General features: G+C 46.9%; 1 protein-coding gene across 5 annotated transcripts in view; it reads left to right on the top strand.

Moving 5' to 3' along the window:
• Pigl (phosphatidylinositol glycan anchor biosynthesis class L) overlaps positions 1-25624 on the top strand; it is a 63326-nt gene extending 37702 nt beyond the window's left edge. The window contains exons 3-7 of one of the 5 annotated variants that reach the window (XM_059270883.1): positions 12934-13024; positions 17155-17222; positions 21947-21978; positions 24252-24385; positions 25027-25234. In XM_059270883.1, coding sequence (XP_059126866.1) covers positions 12934-13024; positions 17155-17222; positions 21947-21978; positions 24252-24385; positions 25027-25125 — 424 coding nt within the window. In that variant the 3' untranslated portion in view covers positions 25126-25234. Of the gene's footprint in view, positions 1-12933; positions 13025-17154; positions 17223-21946; positions 21979-24251; positions 24386-25026 lie in introns of those variants that run through there. The other 4 variants (XM_059270882.1, XM_059270887.1, XM_059270885.1 and 1 more) reach the window with 4 other exon arrangements.
• Positions 25625-27206: the final 1582 nt, after the last annotated feature.

A 27206-nucleotide genomic window follows, 5' to 3' on the forward strand; every position in this document is an offset into this window, starting at 1 on the left:
GGGTTGGAGAGAGAGGCTGCAGAGTCCAGCAGGGGGAAGGCCGGACTGGCCCCACAACAGGAAACAACAGTCAGGTCCTGACAGCAAACCGGTGGTGGGCAGGCAGTAGAATAGGCCTCATCAATAGCAAGAGGACCAAGCCGAGCTGAAGCTCCAGGCGCAGTTAGGAAGTCCTCTGCTTGTCAGTCTGTGACACACCCAGGTATCAGATGACAGGTTATGAGGTCATGCCATCACAGTTAGGTGTCCATTACTTTAGAGGGTCCAGGTGAGGCAGTTACCTTTTCCTCAGTCTGGTATGTCTGATACATCATTGGACCTGGTTATGATTTCAGTACAACCATGTGCTCCTACTGTCCTAATTCATCCCCTTTTAAAAAATAAATATTCGGGGGCTGGAGAGATGGCTCAGCGGTTAAGAGCACTGGCTGTTCTTCCAGAGGTCCTGAGTTCAATTCCCAGCAACCATATGGTGGCTCACAACCATCTGTAATGAGATCTGGTGCCCTCTTCTGGCCTGCAGGGATATGTGCAGACAGAACACTGTATACATAATAAATAAATAAATCTTTAAAAAAAAAAATAAAAAAAAATAAATAAATAAAAAATAAATATTCATCTTTTATCCAACGCCAAAACTAACAAGTGGGGATTCTTTCTTTCCTCCTTTGTGTGTGTGTAGGTGTTTTGTCTGCATGTGTGTGCAGTGCCTGTGGAGGCCAGAAGAGGGCGTCGGATCCCTTGGGACTAGAGTTACCGAGGGTTTTAAACCACCATGGCAGGGCTGGGAATCCACCCCTCTGGTCCTCTGAAAAAGCAGCCACTGCTCTAAACCACAGAGTGGCTCCCTTACTTCTCCCAGGGATAACTCATTTATTGTAGCCTGTGCTGGAGGGGTGGAGCCTGACAGATGATGGCTTTTGAGTCTACCCAGGGGCTGCAGTTTTCCCCTTCCTCAAAATCAACTCCAAAGTTACTCACACCTTTAATCCCAGCACTCGGGAGGCAGAGGCAAGTGGATCTCTGTGAGTTCAAGGCCAGCCTGGGCTACAGAGTGAGTTCCAGGATAAGTGCCAAAGCTACACAGAGAAACTCTGTCTTGAAAAAACAAACAAACAGACAAACAAAAAAAGGTTACTTGTAATTTGGAGTCTCTTAGGAAAAGGCAAAGCCTGAAAAACTGCTGTTTTATACAGTGTGGAGTAGCATAGAGCAGAGCTCAGCCTGACCTCAACGCCACAGTAAACAGCAAACTGTGAAGCAAGATTGCCTAGAAGAGCTTTGCAAGCTTTGTTGCAACAATATGAAGGATGTCTTTGAGAAGGAGAAGCACAGGGTACTGATTTCGGTATAGTACTGTTATTCAAACACAGGCCCTCAGCAGCCTCCGGGTACCCTCTTCAAAATGCCAAAGAAAGCTCAGGACTCCGAGGGAGTTTGGGCATCTTTTATTACTCACATGGGGTCTCCAGTCTACAAGCAGCAGCAGTATGTGGAGAACATATGTGGAGCATGTATACAGAGATTGTATGTAGAGCAGTATGTGGAGCACGTGTGTAGTGCAGAGAGAAACAGGATACTAGTGCTCCAGGCTGAACTACTAATTGGTACAACCCACTTACTGCCAGGCCTTCCTTCCTTCTCTTGACCACTTGGAAGAAGGTAAGTGGCCGTTAGCCCTCCTCCCTCAGCCTGTAGAAGCTGCAGCATGCCCGCAAGGGTGCAGCCCTGTGACCCTCAGACCGTGTCAAGGGAATATTTCTCACAGGTGCCAAATGCTTGTGATTTCCTGGCCCACTTTACATCTCAGGAGAAAGGAAAGGGCCATTTTATGATTACATCTGGGAGACTGAAGCCTGGTTCAGAAAAGGGTCTCCTGGGACTTAATCTGTCTAGGCTCCTAAATGGCTTGACGATGAGGCCCTTAGCAGGACAGATTCTTCGTAAGTGTGTTGATTTTTGTAAGTCTCTTTTTTACACCTCCCAGTCCGTGCTTTTTCTTCTCCTGTTCATTGTTTTTTCCATTCTCTTTTTCCTCTCTGCATTTGTTTCACTCTAGAGCAGTGGTTCTCAACCTTCCTAACACTGTGACCCTTTAGTACAGTTCCTCATGTTGTGGTGACCCCCAACCACAAAATTATTGTGTTGCTACTTCCTAACTGTAATTTTGCTACTGTTATGAATTGTAATGTAAATGTCTGATACGCAGGATATCAGATATTCTATTCCCAAGGGGGTCAAGACCCACAGGTTGAGAACCACTGCTCTAGACAAACCCCCACCCCACCAGAAGCTGTTTAACCCTGCTTTCAAATGTTGGCTCCAACCTTTCAGCTTAGATCCAATCCCTTGCACTTCCCTGGTTCCCCTGTACTTCTAACACTGCAGGATGGTCTCTGCATGGGGACAGGCCCTGCCTCCCAGAATGATCCCTTGGTGGGGAGGGGCCAACTGCCAGGCACCAGCTAAGCTTGCAGGCTCTGGGCCTGCCAAAGCAGTCACACTGAACCCTACTGACCTTTGCCCATTTGAGATGACAAAGGAAGTAATTAAGTTTAGAAATGTGCCTGAAGTGGGTGGAGGAAGGGCAGCCGATTCTGCCCGCAGTGTGCTACACAAGCCACAAGACCAAATAAGGGCGTGTGAACCACTTCCATCTGTATTAGAGTTCAGAGTGCAGTGTGCAAAAGTGGGACTTGGTTCTCAGAGAGATAAGCTGTTACCTAACCCTGCTGGAGTCTGCTGCAGCATCCACCACCATGGCCGCCTCTGCAGAGCGCTCTGAGGGAGGGTGGCCTGAGCCTCCTCTTGCTAGTGGAGGGAAAGGGCCTCCCTTCTTGCATCTGGTGACTGGAGGGGTCTACTGCTCCACAGATTTTTCCAGATGTTCCCATGGTGCTGCTGAGGGACTGTAAAAGGTACCAGTAGGGATGAGTCCTTAGAACGTGTAGGGAAGGTCAGAGTTTGAGGATAGTCTACTGTTAGAAAAGCAGGCGTCACAAGCCCGACCAGCTTGTTTACTGAACACAGAGGGCCAGGATGGAGCTGGGAGTCTGGAGCCTTTTCCTGTAGTACTAACTAACACTGTTGGCTGAGTCCACCCTCTCCCCACCCCCAAGGGCTTGTCAGGCTTGTCAAACCAAAAGCCCAGTCACATTCAGCTTCCTCTGCTGCATTGGATGGCTGCCAAAAATACTGAGGCTCTTTCTCCTCAGAGGTCTTCAATGCCCTCTCCACCAGCTGCTGGTGTGGCTCAACAACCACTGTTCCTGCCACCGACTAGTCACACTGCCACCCCCACTTGGAATCCCTGACCTCTTGGCCAGCTCCTCTCTCCTTTCCCTGGCAAATTCTTTCATCCTGCAAGAACCCAAACCTCACCCACACTCAGCCCTAAGCATCCTGAGGGAATAAAGAGTGACCTATATTCAGGTTTGCTCCCAAAACTTCGCCCTGTGCATAGTGCGTAAGTGTGTGCGTGGTCCAGGTCAGTTAAATGCATGCTGAATTTGTTCCCTGAGCCCTGCCCTGATGGCATGGGGTCCCTGGCACTCTTCTTCTCCAGGTCCCCACTGCCTGTCTGACAGACCCATGCCACAGGCTCACTCTACCACCTGCTCTCCACTTCAAGTGCCATTTCTGTCCTCGAGCACCCAAGTGAACTCAACCCCCAAGTCCAGAGAGCAAACAGGCGACAGAGAAAAATACGTCCTCGGCCTAAGGTGCTTCTCTAACAGCTTTTTAGACACCTGTGGGATCTCACAAGCCATGTCCACAACTGGACCAAATCAGTAAAACTACCCTACTTCCTCCCTCTGTGGTTCACTCCAGCCCACCACAGTCCATGTCTCCAGAACACGGCACTGAGCTTGGCTTCAGTCTAGACTCTGCTTTCTGGGAAGCTGAGACTTGGTTGTCTGGAGACTTCCATCTATTAGGAGCCTTTCCTCTGGAAGTTCTCCCACTTCTTTGGAAAATACAATCTCTTTTCATATTTCTGTTGCTCTCTAATGTGAGTTATTCTTCATGAGAAGTCAAGCAGAAGTTTAGGGGCTGGGGGTTGTTTCTGGCGTACACTTTAACATCCTATATCTTGGATGAGTCCTTACTTTTATTCTGAACAAGCCCAAAGATGTGTCACTGTTCAAGAAGTTAGAGAAATTGCCCCCTACTGGTGAAGCCGCAGAACTGCCAGCCCTGGTAACTGGTGAATGTTGGTATCTCTACTTGCTTAACTGTGGCTCTTAAGCTTCTCTGGTTCCTTAACATAACTTCTTACCAGTGTAGGGTCAGAGGGCACAATCTCCTATACCCAAATGGCCTCTCTGTGGTCATTTAAACTCCCCTGTGCCCTTTCTTAGAGGCATCTTGCTTTAATCTTGCATTGTTCCATTTTTTTCTGAGAATCAGAAAAATACATTCTATTTTGATGGTTTGCATTCCATCCTTGTAAATGGCCTGTTTCCCTTAAGCAATCTTTTTTCTCTCTCTTTTCATACAGGTTGGCCTCGAACTTGCAATCCTTCTGCCCCAGTCTCCTGATTCTGTACATGTAAACCACCACACTCAGCTTCCAACAATCTTTAAAGACTTAAGTTTTTATTAGCATATAGTAATTGTATATAATGGGTTTCATTTTGACATTTTCTTTTCTTTTTTTTTTTTTTTTTTTTTTTGTTTCTTCTTCGAGACAAAGTTTCTATGTGTAGCTTTGACTATCCTGGAACTTGCTTTGTAGACCAGACTGGCCTTGAACTCAGAGAGATCCATTGGCCTCTGCCTCCCAAGTGCTGGGGTTAAAGGTGTGCACCACCACCACCTGGCCTCATTTTGGCATTTTCAAACGTCTACAATGTGTCTTTATCATAATCACCCCGTGTCCCTCTCTTCTATCACCCCTTGCCTCCCACTGCTGTTCTCTCTTCCCAGATAGTCCTCCTCTACTGTCAAGTCTTCCTTTTCTTTCCTTTGGTTTGTGTGTTTGACCCAATGGGTTTTCTTAGGTTTGTTTTCAGGAGTATGGATGAGGGGTTATTTACAGGAATATGGGCACCTTGCCAGAGCCTACACCACTGAAGAAAATGTCTCTCCCTTTCCCAGAAACCATTAACCCTCTATAGATCCTCATGGTTGGGTGGGGCCTAGTGAGTCCCTGATGAGCCTAATCTTCTGCAGGTTTTATGCACATAATCATAATTACTGAGCGTTTAAGAAAGTAATGTCCAGCCGGACAGTGGTGGCGCACGCCTTTAATCCCAGCACTCGGGAGGCAGAGCCAGGTGGATCTCTGTGAGTTCAAGGCCAGCCTGGACTACCAAGTGAGTTCCAGGAAAGGCGCAAAGCTACACAGAGAAACTCTGCCTCGAAAAACCAAAAAAAAAAACAAAAACAAAAACAAAAAAACAAAAAGAAAGTAATGTCCAGCTGGGTGTGGTAGCCCATGCCTTTAATCCCAATACTCAGGAGGCAAAGGCAGGCAGATCTCTGTGAGCTCAAGGCCACCCTGGTCTACAAATCGAGTTCCAGGACAGACTCCAAAGCTACACAGAGAAACTCTGTCTCAAAAAACCAAAACCAAAACCAAAAACTAAGACTATTTGAGGGTGGACAAGATGGTTTAGCAGGCAATGATGCTTCCTGATAAGCTTGATGACCTGAACTTGATCCCCAGGGCACATGGTGGAAGAAAAGAACCAGCTTCCAACTTGTCTGCTGACCTCCATGCACACCATGGCAGGCACTCATGCATGCATGCACACATACACATGTGCATTCACACAAAGTAAATAAATGAAACATAATTTTTTAGAAAGAGAATGTTTTAAGTAGTCCTCACAGTTCCTTTGTGCACCCTTGGAAGTTAAGCCTTTTGTTGTTTTTCCTTTGCTGGCTCTTGCAGGAAACAGCACAGGCTGATCTGGGCTGGAGAGTCTGAGTCAGAACATCAAGGTGCAGGGCATCACCTTACAATTAGTCAGGAAAATTTAGAAACTCGAAGCTCAATAACTGGAAGCTTCCAGAAATCTAGACTTAGACAATTACAAATTACAAGGGAACTGTTTTAGAATACCTGTCTGCTGGGGCTGGACAGGTGGTTCTGCAATTAAGAGCACTGCTGCATGATGGCTCAGTGGTTAAGAGTGCTGGTTGCTCTTCCAAAGGTCCTGAGTTCAATTCCCAGCAACCAGATGGTGGCTCATAACCATCTGTAATGGGATCTGATGCCCTCTTCTGGCCTGCAGGCACACATGCACATAGAGCACTCATACACATAAAATACATGAATCAATCTTAAAAAAAATAAAGGCACTGCTGCTCTTCCAGAGTACCTGGGTTCGATTCCCAGCACCTGCTTGGTAGCTTACCTGTAACTCCAGTTCAGGGAGTTAGATGCCCTCTTCTAGCTTCCCTGTCTCCAGGCATATATGTGGTTCACAGACATACATATAGACAAAACACCCACTTACATTTACAAAACAAAACCTGCCTGTTGCTGGAGCAAATCAGTCAAATCAGTCACTTATTTTTTTTTAACCTATGTCAGAGAGGGAAGGCAATGCCTGACGTGGTTTTAATGTGAAGCCCCAAAAGCTTTTAGAGCTTAGCTTCTACTTATCTCCCAGTGACATCCCTGTGATTTCTAAGGAAGAATTGGTTACAAGGATAAAATTGTAACCTTTTGTTTGTTTAATAAAAGTAGAACACATTTTCTTATAATATTCTATTTAATCTTTCTCTTCCTATAAAATACATTTTTTTTCATCAATCCCTACTATGGGAAGTATTTTGTTACTTATAGTTTCATATTTGTGGACAGATTATTTTAGGATAAAATACATCTGAGAATTTAGTCTGTTTGGAATCTATGATATTTTTTGTCTATTATGGAGACCTTTTCCTTAAATGGAACTTGTCTCAATTTGAAAGTGCTCCTAGCTTCCCTTCCTTGAACTTGAAGACCCGTAATGTAAGATCAGTGCCGCCTACTTTTAAACTTCGCCTAGGACATGTAACCATCAGAGCTTCCACCTGAGACTTGATAAAATCATAGTCCTTACAATGTGAGTTCTGTTCCCAGGTAGCTTCCTTAGTGACTGTATGATTACTCATCTCAGTAATTTTCTTGTAATCAGGACATCCTGACAGCATTTTGGGAAACCCAGGAAGGAGTCTCAGCTCCACCCTTTCATCCTCAGCAGCCTGGGGAGTTCAGCTAGGCTCTTAGGGACTTTCCTTTAGGCCAAACCAAGATTTGTGTCTTCACCACAGGAAAGACTTTCAAGACCAGCAAGTATGAAGGCTTTATAAAGATGTTGTAATACAGGTTCAAGTATGAGACTTATGAGAGAGGCATGAGGAAGACAAAATACACCCGAAGTCATGGGTGTGGATATAGTGCTCACTTTCCTATTGCTGAGCAAAAAAAAACATGGCCCAGGCAGCAACTACCAAAAGGAATGGTTTACGGGGACAGTTCAGAGGGACGGGAGTCCATCACCATGATGCTTGGGAGCACACCCCCTGGAGCAGCAGCAGAGAGCTCCCATTCTGATACACAAAAAGGAAGAGAGCCACACTGGCAATAGCAGGAAGCTTTTGAAACCTTAAGCCCACCCCAGTAACACATGTCTTCCAACAAGAACACACTTCAGATACCAGAGAGTTATGGGGACCTGGGTTCAGTGTCTAGCCTCATGGCTGCTGACAGCCATCTGTAAGTCCAGGCGCCCTGTAACCCAACACCCTCTTCTGATCTGTGGGCACCGCGCACGTACATACAGGCAAAACACTTATTCCCATAAAATAAAAATAAGTCACTGTTTAAGTCATAGAATTGATCTTCTCAGGGTGCTTATAAGAATAATAAATAAATATAAGTAAGTATAAAAGCAACCGAGAGCTGGACTTAGTCACCTGATCTGTAATTCCAGCTACGCGGGGGCGGGGGCGGGGGGGGGGGGTGACGGGGGGGGGGGGGGTTCTGCAACAGAAGAAATGAAAGTTCAAGGCTAGCCTGAGTTATAGAGTAAATGCAAGGCCAGACTTGGAACTTTGAGACTCTAAAGTATAGCTCAGGCCAGGCATGGTGGTGGACACTTTTTGTTTGGTTGGTTTTTTGTTTTTTTCCAGACAGGGTTTCTCTGTGTAACAACCCTGGCTGCCCTGAAACTCAGTTTGTAGATCAGACTGGCATCAAACTCAGAGAGATTTAGTGGAGGACACCTTTAATCCCAGCATTTGGGAGGCTCAAGGCCAGCCTGGTCTATACAATGAGTTCCAGGACAGCCTAGGAGAGATTGTGAGATCCTGTCTCCAAATTAAAAAACAAACAAACAAAAAAAATGTGTAGCTCAGAAGTAGAGCACACGCCTAACATGCATTAGGTTCAGTGCATGCCTGCACACACACCTTAGATTTTTAGAGCAGGCATGATGTGGATTGTGCTTATGAGTTTTTCTTTTCAGCCTATAGAATGTACAGCCCTCCCTGAACCCCGTTCTCTCTGTCACTCTCCCCATGTTGGGTCAATACTTTCCATCTACTCTTTTTCACAGGGTTCTTGTAAGAGTTATCCTAAGCCGGGTGGTGGTGGCACAGGCCTTTAATCCCAGCACTCGGGAGGCAGAGCCAGGCGGATCTCTGTGAGTTCCAGGCCAGCCTGAGCTACAGAGCGAGATCCAGGACAGGCACCAAAACTGCACAGAGAAACCCTGTCTTGAAAAACCAAAAAAAAAAAGGGGGGGGGCGGAGTTATTCTACACATACTGCTCACTTCACCTTCGACTCAGAAATTAAATTTCATTGATTTTATCACAAGGAAATGATTTTATCACATTGAGAGCCACATGCAGAGAATTATATGTGTTGGCTAACCTTAGTACAATAATAAAAACAAGAAACAACCTAAATAATTGATCATGTGGAATCTTTTAAAAATGAAATCAGCAGCTTGGGAAATGGCTCATTGGGTAAGAATGCTTCCTGAATTCAAACCCCCAGTGTCCATGTAAAAAAGGCAGGCATGGCTGCACATGCCTGCAACCTAGCAATGTAGGCGGTGCAGGTGGGAGTATACTGGAGCTTACTGGCTGCCAGCCTAACGCTGGGTTTGGAGCGAGACATGGTCTCTAAAGAATGAAGAATGGTAGAGCAGGACTCCCATTGTCTTTTCCGGCCACTGTGCCTATCCGGGGGCACGTGCTCCTTACATATGTGTCCCCCCCACATACACAACACACACAGTCAACTCTAAGTTAGGAATTGCTTCTGCTGTAGATATCAGAAAGCTGGCTAGGGTAGAAGCCACTGTGCTGTCTGAGACAGTGTGCTGGCTGACACACCCTTGGGGTCTGTGTCCCCCTTTGTCACTCTGTGGTGTCTGTCTTTCATACCTGATTATTCTACAGACCAATATGGCGATTGTAATTCTAGTCAGCAGGTATAAGCTCCAGCAGGAAGAAAGACTGTACCAAGAAAATGGGACACAGGTCATTCACCAACTGTCTCTTAGAGTCCAAAGGCTGACTCCACCACTCCTGTTTACACTCTGCCAGCAAGGTTACCAAAGCAGAACTCCCACTCTACCAAAGAAGGTAGAAACCGGGCAAAGGTTATTCCTAGACCGAGCTTTGCACTGATTAGCAGGGCGCCCTAGGCAAAGGGGAAACTCATTTGGTCAGAAGGAGTCACGCTTGTTTTTATATGCGTATGTTAATGTGCTTGAATTCTTGTGATTCTGTATTTTCTTACATTGAGTTAGAGGGAGGCAGTTGGGATGCCTTGCAATCCCTGCCCGGCCCATGTGCTTTTTAACCCGAATCAGTATTTTGGCAGTGGTAACAGTTGTTCTTGAGACAGTCTTACTCTGTAGCCCAGGTTATCCTGGAACTCACTGTTGTAGCCTAGGCTGGCCTCAAACTCTTAGAAGTCCTCCTGGTTCAGCCTCCCAGGTGTTAGGGTTACAGATGTGAGCCGCCATGCCAGCCTTTGTTTTTGTTTTCTTAGAAGGAGTTTCACTGTGTAGTCCTGACTGGCCTGGAACTCGCTGTTGAGCAGGCTGGCCTTAAACTTGCAGGAAATCTTCCTGCCTCTGCCTTCCGGTGCCAAGATTCAAGGCGTGTGCCATCATATCCAGCTTGTAAGATCTTTTTTGTTTGTTTTGTTTGTTTTCGAGACAGGGTTTCTCTGTGCACCTCTGGCCGTCCTGGAACTCACTCTGTAGACCAGAGTGGCTTCAAACTCAGAGATCTGATCAACACTGCCTCCTGAGTGCAGGATTGAAGGTGTGCACCACCGTGCACACAGATCTGTCTTAAAAAGATGCTGTCTTTCTAAGTTCTAGCCAAGAGGCCAGTATAACTAACTGCCTTTAGCATTGCCAGATAAGTTACATCTCAACCAACTGGACCTTATTAAATATTCCTTGATGAAAGTGTCTTGGACACGGAGAGGCATGGGTTCTTACTGTTTGTTTAAATAAATTGTCCTTCAACTTGAATTATACCAAGCACACAAGAAATATCTTTATTCTTACATTTTTTTACTTTAGGTAAAGAGGTAGACACAGCTCAGGCCATATTGGTAGAGGAGGACAGTGAAGGTTCTCATGCACAAGGCTGGTCTAGGGTAAGAATTTGACTTTGCCCTTGGCTTCTGGGAAGCGGGTGCCATGGCTGATAGTACTGGCTTCAGTGCAGACGTTGGGCAATATCGTGTCAGTCACATGGAGGCTGAGATCAACCATAGCCAGTCAGTGACTCGGAAAACTCTGAACACGGAAACGTGGCACACTTTCCTGGGTGCCACGCCACACCCTGAAGCTGGACCAATGCCATGCCTCTACAGGGAGCACAATGTGACCTCTGCTTCTAGAAACTTCCTAGACTCCACCTTAGGCATCTCTTCCTTTGGCTGACTTTATGCCTTTTCTCTGTCAATCATGCATGGAACAAGTGTCAGCGAGTGGTCCGTGCATTTCTAGTGGATTGCTGATGGTTTAGGGAAACTTCTGAACTCGCAGCTCAAAAATCAAGGCAGGGCTCAGTGGTAAAGGCACTTGCTGCTCAGCCTGATGACCTGAGACCCAGGGACCCACATGGTGGAAGGAAAGATCTACTTCCTGAAAGTTGTCCACACACACACACACACACACACACACACACACACACACACACCATGGTGTATATGCGTACACCTCCCAGTAAGTAAAGAAATTGACCTTTTTAAAAAGTGTAGGCATTGTAGGGGCCTGTAGCCACTGAACTCTATGACCTCAAGCCCCCTGTAGAAGCCTCAGTGGAGTCAGCAGCACGAAAGGTAGGCCTTGTGCTAGATGCAATGTGCCAGAGGGAATGTGCTAGAAAAAGAAGTAGAAAAGAGCAGGGAGAACTATCAAGTTAGTAAGAGGCCCAAAGTGAACATTCTGTTTGAAGAGAGGGTTCCAGGAGCAGTAGAGCAAAAGGTCCTCTTTCTGATTTCATTGTCTTCATGCTCCTAGGAAGGCCGGCCATGTTAGAACTCCTTCTCAAACAGACTGAAGCAAGGTAAAGCCAGAATTTTAGAGAAAACATTTGTGTATGCTGGGTTTTCTTTAGGTCAGCGGTTACTAATGACACTTGCCTGAAGTCAAACAGCATCATTCCTAACAAGGATGAGCAAACAGTTCCTCTCTAGATGCCAGAGAGAAATAATGAATACATTTCAAACCAATAATGGGAACAGTTTCCAATGAGCTCCCTTTAGCCGGGGCCATTCTAGGCGCAAAGACAACCTCAGAAAAAACAAAATCTCAACGGATCAGAAATCTCAGGAACTTGACCCAGTGCTGAAGGAGGAAACAGGATCTCAGTGGCCCAGTTCTGATTGCCCAGTCTTCTAAAAGTTACGGTCTCGAGCCAGTGGGATGGCGCAGTGGGGAAAGACACTGGTCCCCCAAGCCTGATGGTCTGGGCTCAATCCCAGAACTCACATAAAGATGGAAGGAGAGAGATGACTCTTGAAAATTGTCCTCTGGTGGGGCCGTGGTGGTGGTGCACACCTTTTTTTACCCCAGCACTCAGGAGGCAGAACCAGGCTGCCTGTGAGTTCGAGGCCAGCCTGGTCTACAGAGTGAGTTCCAGGATAGGCACCGAAACTACACAGAGAAACTCTATCTCGGAAGAAAAAAAAAAAGAGAGAGAGAGAAAGAAAGAAAAGAAAATTGTCCTCTGACTTTCAGAACCATGCTGTGGCGTGCACCTCCAGGGAGCAAGGCTGGATTTTGTACCCGTGTTCCTTTCTCTAAGCCCAGCCTCTGCTCCCTGGGCTGTTTGCCATGCTCACTGCAGGAACATCCCGAGTGAGCCGACAGAACTGAGCTCTCTAGAGAAGGCTGGGAGTGTGGGGTAGAGGTTGCCAGTGAGTCAAAGGAAATAATGACAGTATTTAGGGATGAGACTCCTGTCATTTTCCTGTTGAAAACCTTGTGACTCTTCTTGGCCCAGAGTTCTAAGGTCAGTTATTGACCCTCACCATAGGTTGTGTAGAGAGCCTGCCTGGTTGGGAGCAAAGAGAGCTGTGTGTGTGGTGTGTGATGAGCCTGGATTTCTAGCAGTTTTATGTTTGTAAGCCTTATTTCTCTAATGAAATCTGAGCATGTGAAGGGTTGGAAGCTCCCCAAATGCGGATATAATTCCTCACAAAGCTGAGCACACACCCACTGGGTCTCAAGAAGGTTATTCCTGCCTGGTTGTGGTGGTAGTGGCGCATGCCTTTAATTCCAGAATTTGGGAGGCAGAGGCAGGCACATCTCTAAGTTTGAGGCCAGCCTGGTCTACAGAGCAAGTTCCAGGACAGTCAGGGCTACACAGAGAAACCTTGTCTCAAAAAAATAAAATAATAATAATAATAATGAAGGTAATTCTCACCTTCAAGTGTGCTTCTTCTCTCTTTCAGTGAATTTCCAGATGACCCAGGAGTACAGTGGGACACAGAGCGTGTGGCCAGCACCCTCCTCCAACACATAAACATCAATGACATCAACCTGGTAAGGCAATGCCACTCTGAGTGGAAAGCCTAGGCTCCCCATCCTGTCACACGGGCTGGCTTCTGCCGCTTGTCCTGTGGCTGCCTCCCACCCCAGCCCTACTCCAAGCCCACTCTAAAAGGCTATCTGCTAAACCCGCTGAAGAGCAGACACGCCTTCCAGTTACGTTTGACCTTATGTGTGATCAAGTGAAACTCACATAGATCAACCTGTTTCTGTCTCTGAAATGCTAGGATTAAAGCCATTCACCATCATGCCCAGCTAGCCTCCATTTTTTTTTTCCGTTTGTTTGTTTGTTTTTTGTTTTTTAGATAGGATTTCTCTGTGTAGTTTTGGTGCCTGTCCTGGAACTCATTTTGTAGCCCAGGCTGGCCTGGAACTCACAGAGATTCGCCTACCTCTGCCTCCTGAGTGCTGGGATTAAAGGTGTGTGCCACCACCGCCCTGCCAGAGGACAATTTTCAAGAGTCATCTCTCTCCTTCCATCTTTATGTGAGTTCTGGGATTGAACCCAGACCATCAGGCTTGGGGGACCAGTGTCTTTCCCCACTGCGCCATCCCACTGGTTCCAGACCATAACTTTTAGAAGACTGGGCGATCAGAACTGGGCCACTGAGATCCTGTTTCCTCCTTCAGCACTCGGTCAAGTTCCTGAGATTCCTGATCCGTTGAGATTTTGTTTTTTCCTGAGGTTGTCTTTTTTTTTAGCAAGTTAGGGTTCCGAAATAGTTCTGTTGAAATCCTCCTGCCTCGGCCTCCCAAGTGCCAAGATTAAAGGTGTGCACCACCACACCTGACTGAAACAGTCCACTTTAAAGTTGCCAAGGTTTACTTTCCAAATCTCAAAATAGTAATTCTTCATAGGTTAATAGCTAAAATTTCGCTATTCAAAGCCTTTCTCATTTGATTGAGTTTTGTTAGAAGATAGAGACTGCTGGATAAGAAGCCTATTGGGCTTTTAAAAAAATATAAAATTTAAAAAAAATTAAAAAAATTTTCTATATAATCTTTTTTAAAATATTTATTATGTATACAATGTTCTGCCTGCATGTATCCCTGCAGGCCAGAAGAGGGCACCAGATCTCATTACAAGTGGCTTTGAGCCACCATGTGGTTGCTGGGAATTGAACCCAGGTCCTCTGGAAGAAGAGTCAGTGCTCTGAATCGCTGAGCCATCCCTCCAGCCCACCTATTGGGCTTTTCAGTCAATGACCCCCTTCATTGAGTGAATTGATCCATTAGACCTTTTATTTTTAAGACTTTTTTTTCTTTTTGTTATGTGTACATATGAGCCTATGTGAGTATATGTACACCCTGTGTATGCGGGAGGCCAGAAAAGGGTGTTGGGTCCCCTGAAATTAGAGTTCAGGTGGTTGCCTGGGTCTCCTGGAAGAGCAGGAAGTGCTCTTAGCCACTGAACCATCTCTCTGCCTCAGCACCCTGCTCTCTTACGTCAGTGGCTTTGGGAGGACTACCCCCACTCCCCGTCCTCGTCATCATGTGTTAGAGCTGTTGACCACTCCATTTGTAGGAGAAACTCATCATTCCAAACTCGGAAGTCAGGGCCTTTCTCGATCTGGCCCTTATGTCTTGAACACAGGTGAACAGGTTTGTCCTCATTAGGGGCCGAGTTTCTTTTACAGCAGCTGGTGGTGAGGCGGACTCAGCAGAGTGCAGGATGACAGGCATGAGTACATTTCCTGTTTCCTTCTTCTTCCTCCATCTTCAAAGACTCTGTGTCAATGTCTGCTTCCTGTCACATGGCCTCTTCCTCTGACCCTCTTGTGCCCTCTGTTAAGGTCACGGTGATTACACTGAGCCCACCAGCCCACCCAGAAGAACCTCTCCATGTTGAAATCCTTTTTTTTTTTTTTTTTTTTTTTGGTTTTTCAAGACAGGGTTTCTCTGTGTAGCTTTGCGCCTTTCCTGGAACTCACTTGGTAGCCCAGGCTGGCCTCAAACTCACAGAGATCTGCCTGGCTCTGCCTCCCGAGTGCTGGGATTAAAGGCATGTGCCACCACCGCCTGGCTCATGTTGAAATCCTTAACCACATTTGCAAAATCCCTTTCGCTACATGAAATAACAACTCAGGGTCCAGGGAGACAGGACATGTGTAGCATGGGTATTATTAAGCCTACAGAGCAACCTTACTCCACAGCCCTCATTTACACGAGATGGGAGGGCCCGATATTGTTACCATCCTAAGGATGACTTTTAATGGGTCCTAAGCTTCACATTGATGGGTTGAGTCTAGGGATCTGCTGGTGGTTAGGGGGAAACAGAAATGTGTTCTTTTAATAGTAAAACCCAGTTCTGATGCCTGGGCCTAGAAAAAATCCTCAACAGAGCTCCCGACTCCGGGGGCACTTTCTTTTTGTTTTTTTGTTTGTTTGTTTGTTTTGTTTTTTTGGTTTTTGTTGTTGTTGTTGTTGTTGTTGTTGTTTGGTTTTTCGAGACAGGGTTTCTCTGTGTAGTTTTGGTGCCTGTCCTGGATCTCACTCTGTAGACCAGGCTGGCCTCGAACTCACAGAGATCAGCCTGGCTCTGCCTCCCGAGTGCTGGGATTAAAGGCATGTGCCACTGCCACCGCCTGGCCGGGGGCACTTTCTAATGATGGTCTGAGACCCATGAATGGTTAGAGGACTATGCCAGAGAGCTTCTGAGTTTCAGGGCTGGGGTTCTAGCCCAGTGGGTAAGTGTTTGCCTAGTATGCACAGTGCCCTGAGTTTGAATCCCAGCTATGCAAAAATCAAGAAAGAAGGAAAAACTGCTTCTTAGTTTTAAGAAAGGGAACATTTATCCTGGCCATAAAGCCTTTCTCCTTGTCATCACGAGACTGTCTAGGGAATACCCTGAATTGGCACTAACGCTCCATGGTGCTCCTGGAGAAGGAGACCCAGCTCTCATGGTAGCCAAGGCCATTCCAGTGTAAAGAGAAAGACCAAGCCTGGTGTATTGGTCCAAGTCTATAATCCCATCACCTGGGAGGTAGAGGCAGGGAGACCAGGAGTTTAAGGCTAGCCTCAGCTACATAGAGAGTTCAAGGCAAGGCTGAGGTACATGAAACATCTCAAAAAACAAAAAAACAAAAAACAAAAAACAAAAAAAAAAAAAAAAAAAAAAACACCTCATAGTCAAAGAAGAAACAGCAAGAATGAATCTTTTCCCGGACTACCTAATTCCAGTTCTAGCCCCTTCATCTGTGCAAGGACACTTTCTGTCCTTGGGGACAACCCTTCTCTTCCTATCACTCTCTAACTAACCATCTCTGGTCCCTTTCCTGAATCCTGTTTTCTTGCGTTTCTTCTATGATCACATTGACATGTCTGTGCAAATGGACCCAGAGGCAGCCTAAGATAGACTTCCGTGAGCTTGACTCCAGGACGTTGTACTTGTGGTACGGTATGAGGAGAAGAACCCCAGGGAATCAGGCTGGATCTGCCTGAACAATGCCTATGCAGCAGCCAGCCAAGAAAATAAATGTGCTAGTCAGTGGCCAGGCAGATAAGAAACAAGTATCTGTTGAGACAAGTTCTCATGTATCCCAGGCTGGCCTCACATTCATTGTGGATCAAGGATGACCCTAAACTTCTGACCCTCGTGCCTCTCTCTCCCAGGAACTGGGATCACACACAGGCACCACCACATCCAAGCTTGTGCAGTGTTAAGGAACAAACCCTGGATTTCATGCATGCTAGGCAAGTTCTACCAGCTAAGCCACATCCCCAGCCTACAGCAACGGTATCCTGAGCCTGGAAGACATCTCAGTCAGTAAAGACTTGCCTTGCAAGCATGAGAACTTGTGTTTGATCTCTAGGGCCCGTGTTGGAAACAAACAAAATCCAGGCATGGTGCTGTGTGTTTATGAGTCCAGCATGGGGAGAGAGAGGCTCCATGGCCTGCCAGGCTAGCCTGATCAGCAAGCTCCAGGCACGTGGGGGAGCGAACCACGCACTGGCGGTTGCCACGCACAGACCTATCTACTTGGGCTGCTCAGAATTTGAAGAGTTTCAGGCTCTGCTCTTCCCTTCCCCAAAGGAGTGGATGAAGGCTGCTTTGAAGCTGAGGCAGTGGTGAAGCCATCCAACAGCTCTGAGTGAGCCCTTCCTCCCCGGGTCTGTCCCTACAGGTGGTGACTTTTGATGCAGAAGGAGTCAGTGGTCACAACAATCATATTGCGTTGTACAAAGCTGTGAGGTATGCGTCTCTGGGTGATGGAAGTGGGAAAGGTTTCTCCATTTGCTCAAGGGTCACAGTCACTAAAACACCTTCCCGCCTGTTTCCTGAGCCCCAGAAAACTTACGCTTTTGTCATCAGGCATTGTTGCCCTACTGCTCATCCATCTACCCACCTCGCCACACCTTTTTTTGTTTGTTTTTTTAACATGTATGGGTGTTTTGTCTTTATGCATGTCTGTGTACCAGTACACCATGTGTATGCAGTTTCCACAGAGGCCAGAAGATGGCATCAGATACCTCAGGGACTAGAGTTATAGGTGGTTGTGAGCCTTTATGTGGTTGCTGGGAATTGAACCTGGTCCTCTGGAAGAATAGCCAGTGCTATAAACCACTGAGCCATCTCCCTAGCCCCACATCCTCTTTATGAGAACTCCCATAAGTCTTAGTAGGAGTGAGAATGACTGTCTCCTAAATTTTTTATTTTTTAGGTTTTTTTTTTTTTAGATTTTCTTTATTTACTGAATATTGTATAGACATACTGTGTTTTTACAAGTTTTTATTGGCCTAGCCAGGAAGTGGTAGCACACACCTTTAATCCTAGCACTAGAAGGCAAAGGAAGGTGGATCTCTATAAGTTTGAGGCCAGCCCGGTTTACATAGTGTAGCCCAGGGCTACACAAAGAAACCCTATCCTGAAAAAAACCAAACAAAACAAAATTTCTTATTGGCCCATACTAAATATACATGACAGTGGGTTGTTCATAATTTTCAGACATGTATATGATGTGTTTTGATCATATTCATCCTCCATTGCTCTCTCTTCCCCTTCCCTAGGTTAAGAGACTGACTGTCCTTCTTTCCTCTGTGTGTGTGTGTGTGTGTGTGTGTGTGTGTGTGTGTGTGTGTCTGTGTGTATTGTATATGTATATATATTTGTTGTTGTTTGTTGATTGGTTTTGTTTTTGAGACAGGGTCTTGCTATGTAGTCCTGGCTGGTCTAGAACTCACTATGTAAACCAGGCTGGCCTCAAACTTAACAGTGGACCTCAGGTCTCTTCCTCTTGATGCTGGGATTACAGGTATGCACCTGTCCAGCCTAATGGCTGAATTCTGTTTTTACATCCTGGATAATACAAATGGGTAACTGATTCTATTTTCATCTTGACTTTGGCCACAGAAACCTGACAGGCCAAATCCTCAGCCCCCTAAGTGAATGAAGGAGACTCCAGGAGTGAGACCTGTGGACCAGCACACCGAGTTTTATCATCCTTGCCCCTCCCCCTCAGTGATGTTCTGTTAAGTTTCTCCTAAGCTGTTCCCAGACTTTTGCTTTGTTTTAGTGTTTGGAGAAAGATGACGGACATGCATAATATGACGTCCCAATTGTTTGCCTGTTTGCATGCCTATTCTCCAAGCATTTGGGAGACTGTGGCAGGAAGGTCTCAGCATCAGGCATTCTAGGCCACAAGCAAGACTATCGCCCCCCACCCCCCAAAAAAACCCACATTTTCCACCACCATCCTATTTTATTGATGTTTGTGTTCATCTTACCAGTGAAACTGAAATGGAGCCTCAGAAATGGTGCATGACTAAGGGTCAAACAGACACAGACTATGTTCCCTGTCCTCCAGTGATTCTTCTGCAGAGCTCAGGTCCTGTCCTCCATACTGAGGAAGGAAAGGGACACTGGAAAGTCTTGTTTTCCCTTCTTCTAAACATGCTCACTGTTCTCCGACGGAAGCTGTCAGCGCTATGAAGTTGGAAATGACCTCACTGGTCATTGAGTGCAGCCATCTTACTTGCCAGGCAGTGAGGAGGTTTGCCCAGCACAGACTCAAGAGCAGCCAAGACAAGACTAGAACTGTGTCACCCTGGTCTCCCTCCACGGGGTGCCTCCGTTGGGTGCACATGAAGGCAGACCCAACTTGATGGCTCCCCTGCCACGTATTTAATGGTATGCAACTTTGGAAGATGCTCAAAGTTAGTACTCTCATATTTTCCCCAGACAGTTAACACCAGTTCTTTGACTGTGGGATGACGGGAGGCCACACTTTTCTCCCCTCTTGTAAAAACCATTCATTTCCTGGTCCAACAGAGGCCACAGATACAGTTCTGTGTTAATAGTTGCATTAGGTTCATTCAGAGTTGAGAAAGACACACCACAGGTTTCAGTAGAAGATGCAGTTTTTTGGTGAAGATAAACAGAAAAGTGTACATCCCAGGAATGGACATTTACCCAAACTGGTTATTCCAAGGACTAGACTGCTTGGTGGGTAGGAATAGGGGCTCCACTTCATTCCAGGTCCACACAGAGCCTTATAAATTTGTACCCAAGTATTCAGAAAAAGGGTCACATCAAGTTTACTATAAACAAATCAAGAGCACCTTCCCAGACAGTGGGCAGGGCATTTGAGGAGACTTGGTTAGTTCCATCCCCGCTTGTGCTGTGTGTCTTTTGTCAATGTGACACAAGCTGGGGTCATCTGGGAAGAGGGAATGTCGATTAAGAAAAGGCCTCCATCAAATTGGCCTGTAGGAAGGCCTATGGGGACATTTTCTTTTTTCTTTTTCTTTTTAAGATTTATTTATTATGTATACAGTATGCCTGCAGGCCAGAAGAGGGCACCAGATCTCATTATTGATGGTTGTGAGCCACCATATGGTTGCTGGGAATTGAACTCAGGACCTCTGAAAGAGCAACCAGGGCTCTTAACCTCTGAGCCATCTCTCCATCCCGGGGGCATTTTCTTGATGGATGATTGATGTAGGAGGGCCAGGCCTACTGTGTGTGGTGCTCCCCCCATGCCAGGTGGTCCTGGGGTGTACAAGAAAGCAGGCTGAGCAGGCCAAAAATAGCAAGCGAGTAAGAAGTGCTCCTCAATGGCCTCTGCTTCACTTCCTGCCTCCAGGTTCCTGCCCGAGTTCTTGACCCGACTTCCCTATAATAGACAGTGATCTGGGAGTTTTAAGATGAAATAAACCCTTTCCTCCCAAAGTTGCTTCTGGTCGTGGTCTTTATCACAGCAACAGAAAGCTAACCAGGACACTAGTCAACACTGAAATGGAGGCACAGGAAAAGCAGGGAACTCAAGGGCACAGCTTTCTGCAAACAGGCCTGCCTGCGGCTGGTATTTCTTCCGAAGCTGGAGTGCCACGGGCTCTCAGAATTCCTGAGTTCTCAGCACTAATGTGGGCCCTGTACTTCAGATAAAGCAACATGTGGACATGCTGACCGGCCACTGAAACTTTTCTCCACCTGTCTGTTAAACCTATCAGACTCACCTTCATCCTCACTTGCCTCTGCCCTTCCGTGGTATTTGGTCCTGTCATTCATCAAAATGCTTTGACTTGCTGACACTGGCTGATGTTCCCACCACTGGTCTCCCTGGTCATCTCCCAGTCTCTTCCTGTCTTCCTTCCTACCCAAGGCCCCTCAGTGTCCCTGTGTCCAGGGCTTCCTTCGCAGCCATGCTCAGTAAGGTTCTTCAAGGGTTGTGAGGGCTGTGAATGGGATTCCCTGGTGTGTGCCTCCAGTTCTCACCTCTGTACCAGTACATCCGCCTCAAAGTCAGACTATCCCCAGGCTCTGCCCAGAGTGCAGGACAGGGCATCTCCTCAGCATCCCAGAAACCTCTTTCAGGGTTTTCTGCTTCTTAAGGTTCCCATGCACTTATCAACTCTCTTCTTGACTTCTTCACTTTAGCTCCTGCCCCTGAGACCCTCTTCGTGTGTGTGTGTGTGTGTGTGTGTGTGTGTGTGTGTGTGCGCGCGCGCGCGTGTGCGTGTGCGCATGCGCGTGTGTGTGCGTGCGTGCGCGTGCGTGCGTGCGTGCGTGTGTGCGTGTGCGTGTGCGTGTGTGTGTGTGTGTGTGTGTGTGTTGTCTGGGTCTAGCCACTTCTCCTTCTGTGTCCCCAGTCTTCTGATAACAAAGCCAGGTAGCAATCCACAGATTAGTGGTGTTAGATTTACTGTGCCCCTCTCTAGAGCTCAGAGCAACTTTCATTGTCACACAGTGGGAGTGAGGGGTCCAGAAGGAGAAAGGAGATACTAGGGGGAGAAACATCCGTTAACATGTTCAAACATTCCTTCACTATACTCACATAATTTTTTTTTCAAGGCAAGGTTTCTCTGTGTAACAGCTCTGGCTATCTTGGAACTCACTCTGTAGACCAGGCTGGCCTTGAACTCAGAGATCTACCTGCCTCTGCCTCCTGAATGTATAATTTCTTGTTTGTTTATTTCTTTTTGCTTTTTTGAGACACTTTCTCTGCGTAGCCTTGGCTGTCCTGGAACTCACTCTGTAGCCCAGGCTGGTCTTGAACTCACAGAGATCTATCTGCCTTTGCCTCCTGAGTGCTGGGATTAAAGGCTTGCACCACCAAGCCCAGCTAATTCACATTATTATTTCAAGAGAAAAAAATTTGAGGATAATTATCCTCATCTTTAATGGGTAAAACTTGGGTCAGATTGTTCCATAAGCCATACCCAGCTTCTGCATTAAGCTGAGTGGGAATGAAATGCCCCCTCTGGTCCTCTCAGCAATAGCCAGGAATCCTGTATATTTAGATATGTATATATACATATATATAACATATAGATATGTTTATGCAGTAGAAACCACTGGGAGCCTGTGTGTTTGGTTGGGGCATGGACCACACAGGCCTTGCTCTAATGTCCCTCCTGTTAACACAGAGAAGTAGGTGACTCGTACCCTCTCTAATGCTTGTCCTCTCCATCCTCCAGGGCCCTGCACTCAGAAGGGAAGCTGCCTAAAGGTGAGGAAGCCCTGGTTTTATTGCAAATAGACAATGGTTACTATCCCTTTAAGAAATGTACCAAGGACGTTTGCAAATATTGTCATTCCTCCATATCTATAGGTTTCTATATATCTATGGATTTCACAACCTGGGATCAAAATTATTCAAGGGGATGCTGGAGGCATGGCTCCCCAGTTAAGAGCACTTACTGCACTTACAGAAGCCCTGGGTTCAGTTCCCTGCACCTGTATCAGGCAGATTACAACAACCTATAAGTCCAGTTCCAGGGACATCAGTGTACATAAATTCATGCAGGCACACACACATGCACACACACAAATAAAAATATTTTTAAATATGCAAGGAGGAAAAGGGAGCCTGTACTAAACATGCAGATTCTTTTCACTGGTCCCTAGACAATGCAATATAGCAACTATTTCTATGGCATTGACCTTATATTAGGGATTATAAGTAACCTAGAGATGATTTAACATGTACAAAAGGGTGTGAGAAGGTTCTATGTAAATACTGTGTCATTCTCTATGACAGACTTGAGTATCCATAATTGCAGTATTTTTGGGAGTCCTAGAACAGTACCACTGTGGACTGAATGACACCTATACACAGAGCAGCCCTAGACTGTGCACGTGTGGGAAGGTGGGTCACTCTCTCTGAATCAGTCAGGTGTGTATGACAGGTCCAGACTGCATCCACTGCCGAGCACCCTATCTAGTCTCCTCCCAGGGAAGGTAGCTCTTTTCCACCACTGGCATTTTGTTAGTCTGCCCAGACTCACCTCCCGTCACCCACTTATTAGGGTGCCTCACAAGTTACTTAAAAATTGATGAGCTTGAAATAGTAATACTTTCTAGACCCCAGTGAAGCATAGGATCTCACTGGCCATTCACTGCCTGGGAGACATAGGACCCCACTGGCCATTCACTGCCTGGGAGACATAGGATCTCACTGGCCATTCACTGCCTGGGAGACATAGGACCCCACTGGCCATTCACTGCCTGGGAGACATAGGACCTCACTGGCCATTCACTGCCTGGGAGACATAGGACCCCACTGGCCATTCACTGCCTGGGAGACATAGGACCCCACTGGCCATTCACTGCCTGGGAGACATAGGACCCCACTGGCCATTCACTGCCTGGGAGACATAGGACCTCACTGGCCATTCACTGCCTGGGAGACATAGGACCCCACTGGCCATTCACTGCCTGGGAGACATAGGATCTCACTGGCCATTCACTGCCTGGGAGACATAGGACCCCACTGGCCATTCACTGCCTGGGAGACATAGGACCTCACTGGCCATTCACTGCCTGGGAGACATAGGACCTCACTGGCCATTCACTGCCTGGGAGACATAGGACCCCACTGGCCATTTGCTGCCTGATGTCCCTCTCTACTTCTCTGAGCAAGTTCTGGCCTGGCCCACCTCACAGGGGTGACGTGAGATCAGAAAGTGAAACGTAGGTGACGTGTGCTGTCTTCACAGGCTGAGGTCTTCGGAGCACAGGTGTGTCCCATTTGACTCTTCTGTCCACCGTGTCAGATGGGCAGCCCCTACACCAGCGACACTACTTTATTTATTTTTTATTTTTTGGTTTTTCGAGACAGGGTTTCTCTGTGTAGCTTTGCGCCTTTCCTGGAACTCACTTGGTAGCCCAGGCTGGCCTCGAACTCACAGAGATCCGCCTGGCTCTGCCTCCCGAGTGCTGGGATTAAAGGCGTGCGCCACCACCGCCCGGCTAGCGACACTACTTTAACAACTAGGAAGCTAAAATCCAGAGCTTAAGGGACTTTCCACGCCATTTTTTTTTTTTTTTCCAGAGACAGGGTCTCACTCTGAAGCCTAGGCTGAGGTCAAACTCGATATGTATCCAGGCTTGCCTGTGACTCATGACAATCCACCTGTCTCTGCCTTCCAAGTACTGGGATTACAGGTGAAAGCCACCACACCCAGTGCCTCGTGTTAGAGCAAGGCCGAAATGAGTCTTCAGCCTCCTGACTCAGAAATTCCTGTCTCCATCATCTGTCCTCCGCCCTCTAGCACCCCCTCCTCTTACAGTGACAGAAACAGAGGGTGGGGAGCTTCTGTGGCCCTGTCACTCTCCCCATACGGGAGAGTACTGGTCAGAGAGCAACTCCAGTGCACAAGGACCCGAACATCTGGAGAGCAGCTGCTCTCTGCCTTGAGCCACCCGGCGAGGGAGGGTGCTCAGGGAGACACCTGGCTGAGAGCAACAACGTGATCCCATCTGCCATCCCTCCTTGCCCAGGGTGTTCTGTACTCACTCTGCAGTCTGTGAATGTGCTGCGGAAGTATCTCTACTTCCTGGATCTGCCCTGGTCTCTACTGTTGCCCCAGGATGTCCTCTTCATGCTCACCAGCCAAGAAGTGGCGAGGGCCAAGGTAAGGATTGTACTTCCTGCACACTGCATTGTGAGCCCAGCCTCAGGCCCCTTGGCTCCTCAAAGCCCTGTGACCTGCAAAGCCCCCTCCACAGGGACGAGGCCTGCCTCGCTTGCTAGGCTGTTTCAGCTGCACCTGACAGGTATACAATTTCAATGACTTGGGCTTTTTTTTTTTTCTGATTATAAAAACTTTAAATAAATAACTGGCACATGCTCATTTTAGGAAACTCAGAAATACATAACAGCATCAGTAAAATGAAAATAAGGAGCTGGAGAGATGGCTCAGCAGCTAAGAGCACTTGATGCTCTTGCAGGGGACCTGGGTTCAGTTCCCAGCACCCACACTGAGCAGCCCACAACCATCTATAACTCCAGTTCCAGGGGCTCTGTCACCCTCTTTGGCCTCCATGGGTACTATACCTCAGGGGTGCACATACATGTACTCAAGCATACACATACATATAAAATAAATCTTTTTTTTAAAAAAAAAAGCTGGCAGTGGGGCACATGACCCTGAGAATCATTGGAGTTGGGGGTAGGAACTGTGAGTTGATGTGCCTTGCTCTGGGGAGAAGGGGAGATCTGAAAATAACAGTTCCAGAGTCAGTGTCCATCTTTGGTCCTCTTTGATTCTTCCAGAAGGCCATGTCCTGCCACCACAGTCAGCTCCTCTGGTTCCGCCGCCTCTACATCATCTTCTCCAGATACATGAGAATCAACTCACTGCAGTTTCTCTGAAGCCAAGACGAGTTTTCAGAACAAAGGGAGAAACAAATCAAGAAGTCCTTGGGCCTGGCTTTGGGCTGGCTTGTCTCCTTAGCCCAGGAGATCCCAGCAAAGCAGCCTCTGAGAACGAACCATGTGGACAACACGTCACACAGACCCAGCTTCCTCCTGAGGGAGGAAACTGCCAAGACTCCAGACTACACCAACGCAATAATAGCTACCCCACCAGTTTACCAATTCTTGTAAAAAATAGTTGGCATGATAACAGAGTGTGTATCAAACATCTCGCAAGGCCTGGGCAGGGTGCCTCTACCATAAATGAATGTAAACGTGCCATAAAAATAGTTCACACTGGGGCTGGAGAGATGGCTCAGAGGTTAAGAGCACTGGCTGCTCTTCCAGAGGTCCTGAGTTCAATTCCCAGCAACCACATGGTGCCTCACAGCCATTTATAATGAGATCTGGTACCCTCTTCTGGTATATAGACAGACTGTATACATAATAAATAAATCTTTTTAAAAAAAAATAGTTCACAGATGTGACTCTTCCGAAGCAGGCTGTTTCGGTCAGTCTTCTGTTCCTGTAAGGGAAAACCACAGACCAGGCGGTCTATAGAGTTGAGGTTTCCTTAGCTCAAAGTTCTGAGGGCTGTGAAGTCCGAGAGCATAGCAGCTTCTCCATCACAGTGGGGGGCTTCTCGCTGCACCTCAAAGGCCAAGGCAGTCACTGGACACAGCAAGTGAGCCAGAGAGAGCTCCTTTAGAGCAAAACCACACCTACAACAAGTGACCTGTCACCTCCAAAAGGTCTCACCTCTAAACACTGGTGCTTAGAATTCTAGCCAAACCATAACACAGGTTCAACACACACACACACACACACACACACACACACACACACACACACACACACACACTTCAGTTGGTTCAATCATAATTCTGTGGGTTTTTGTGGCCCCCTTACCAGAACTTTAGTCTAGGTAGGCTGTACTTTATCACCATGGTGGTGCTGGTGTGTGTGTAGATGGTCATATGGGTCCTCGATTTGAGGAGCCAATAAACATATCGGTTCTCTGCCTTTTGAAGGTAGGGGCTGGGCGAACACCTTTAATCCCAGAATTTGGAAGGCAAAGGCAGGCACAGGTGGATCTCTGTGAGTTCGAGGCCAGTATGATCTTCATAGTAAGTTTCAGGATAGCCAGAACTATGGAGAGAGACCCTGTCTCAAAAAGAAAAACAAAAGAAAACAAAGAAGTAGGAAATAAAGAAAAGAGAAACCTGGAACCCTTTTTTTAAGCACTCAAAAATCCAATGTCAACCAGGCAGGGGCAGCGTACATCTAATCCCAGCACTTAGGAGGCAGAAGCAGGTGGATCTCTGAGTTTGAGGCCAGCCTGGTCTACAAAGTGAGTTCCAGGACAGCCAGGGCTACACAGAGAAAGCCGGTCTTGAAACAGAAACAAAAAAAGAATCCGATGTTGCCGAGCATGGTGGCACACATCTATAATTCCAGTACTCAGAAGGCAGACACAGGGCAGCTCTGTCTGCATGTGGAGTGCCATAATGAAACCCATTAACTCATATACTAACTTAAAAGATTAATAAAAACACACATATATGGATATATACAGTATTGACAGATCTTTGTGGGGTTCAAAAGGGCACTGAGATGGATTGTCCTCTGGGTAGGAAATTTACTAGAAGAGTTATTAACACTATGGGCAGACAGACATGAGACCTTGTCTCCCCTCCCCCCCCCCAAAAAAAACCCACAAAAACAAATCAAAGAAATAAAAACCACTATTCTAAGCCAGACAGAAAAGTGCACACCTTTAATCCCAGCATTGGTGGGTCTCTGTGCATCCCAGCCAGGCTGGTCTACATAGTGAGTCAGCCAGTGCTACACAGTGAGACTCTCAGAAAACAAAAACAACCTGGGCATGGTGGCACACCCTTTTAATCCAGTAGAGGCAGGCAGAGCTCTGTGACTGAGGCCAGCCTGGTCTACAGATCGAGTTCCTGGACAGCCAGTGCTATACAGAGAAACCCTGTCTTGAAAAAAACCAAACCAACCAAACAAAATGCATAGAATTA

This window comes from Peromyscus eremicus, chromosome 8a, assembly GCF_949786415.1.
Source record: "Peromyscus eremicus chromosome 8a, PerEre_H2_v1, whole genome shotgun sequence".
Taxonomy (NCBI): Eukaryota; Metazoa; Chordata; class Mammalia; order Rodentia; family Cricetidae; genus Peromyscus; species Peromyscus eremicus.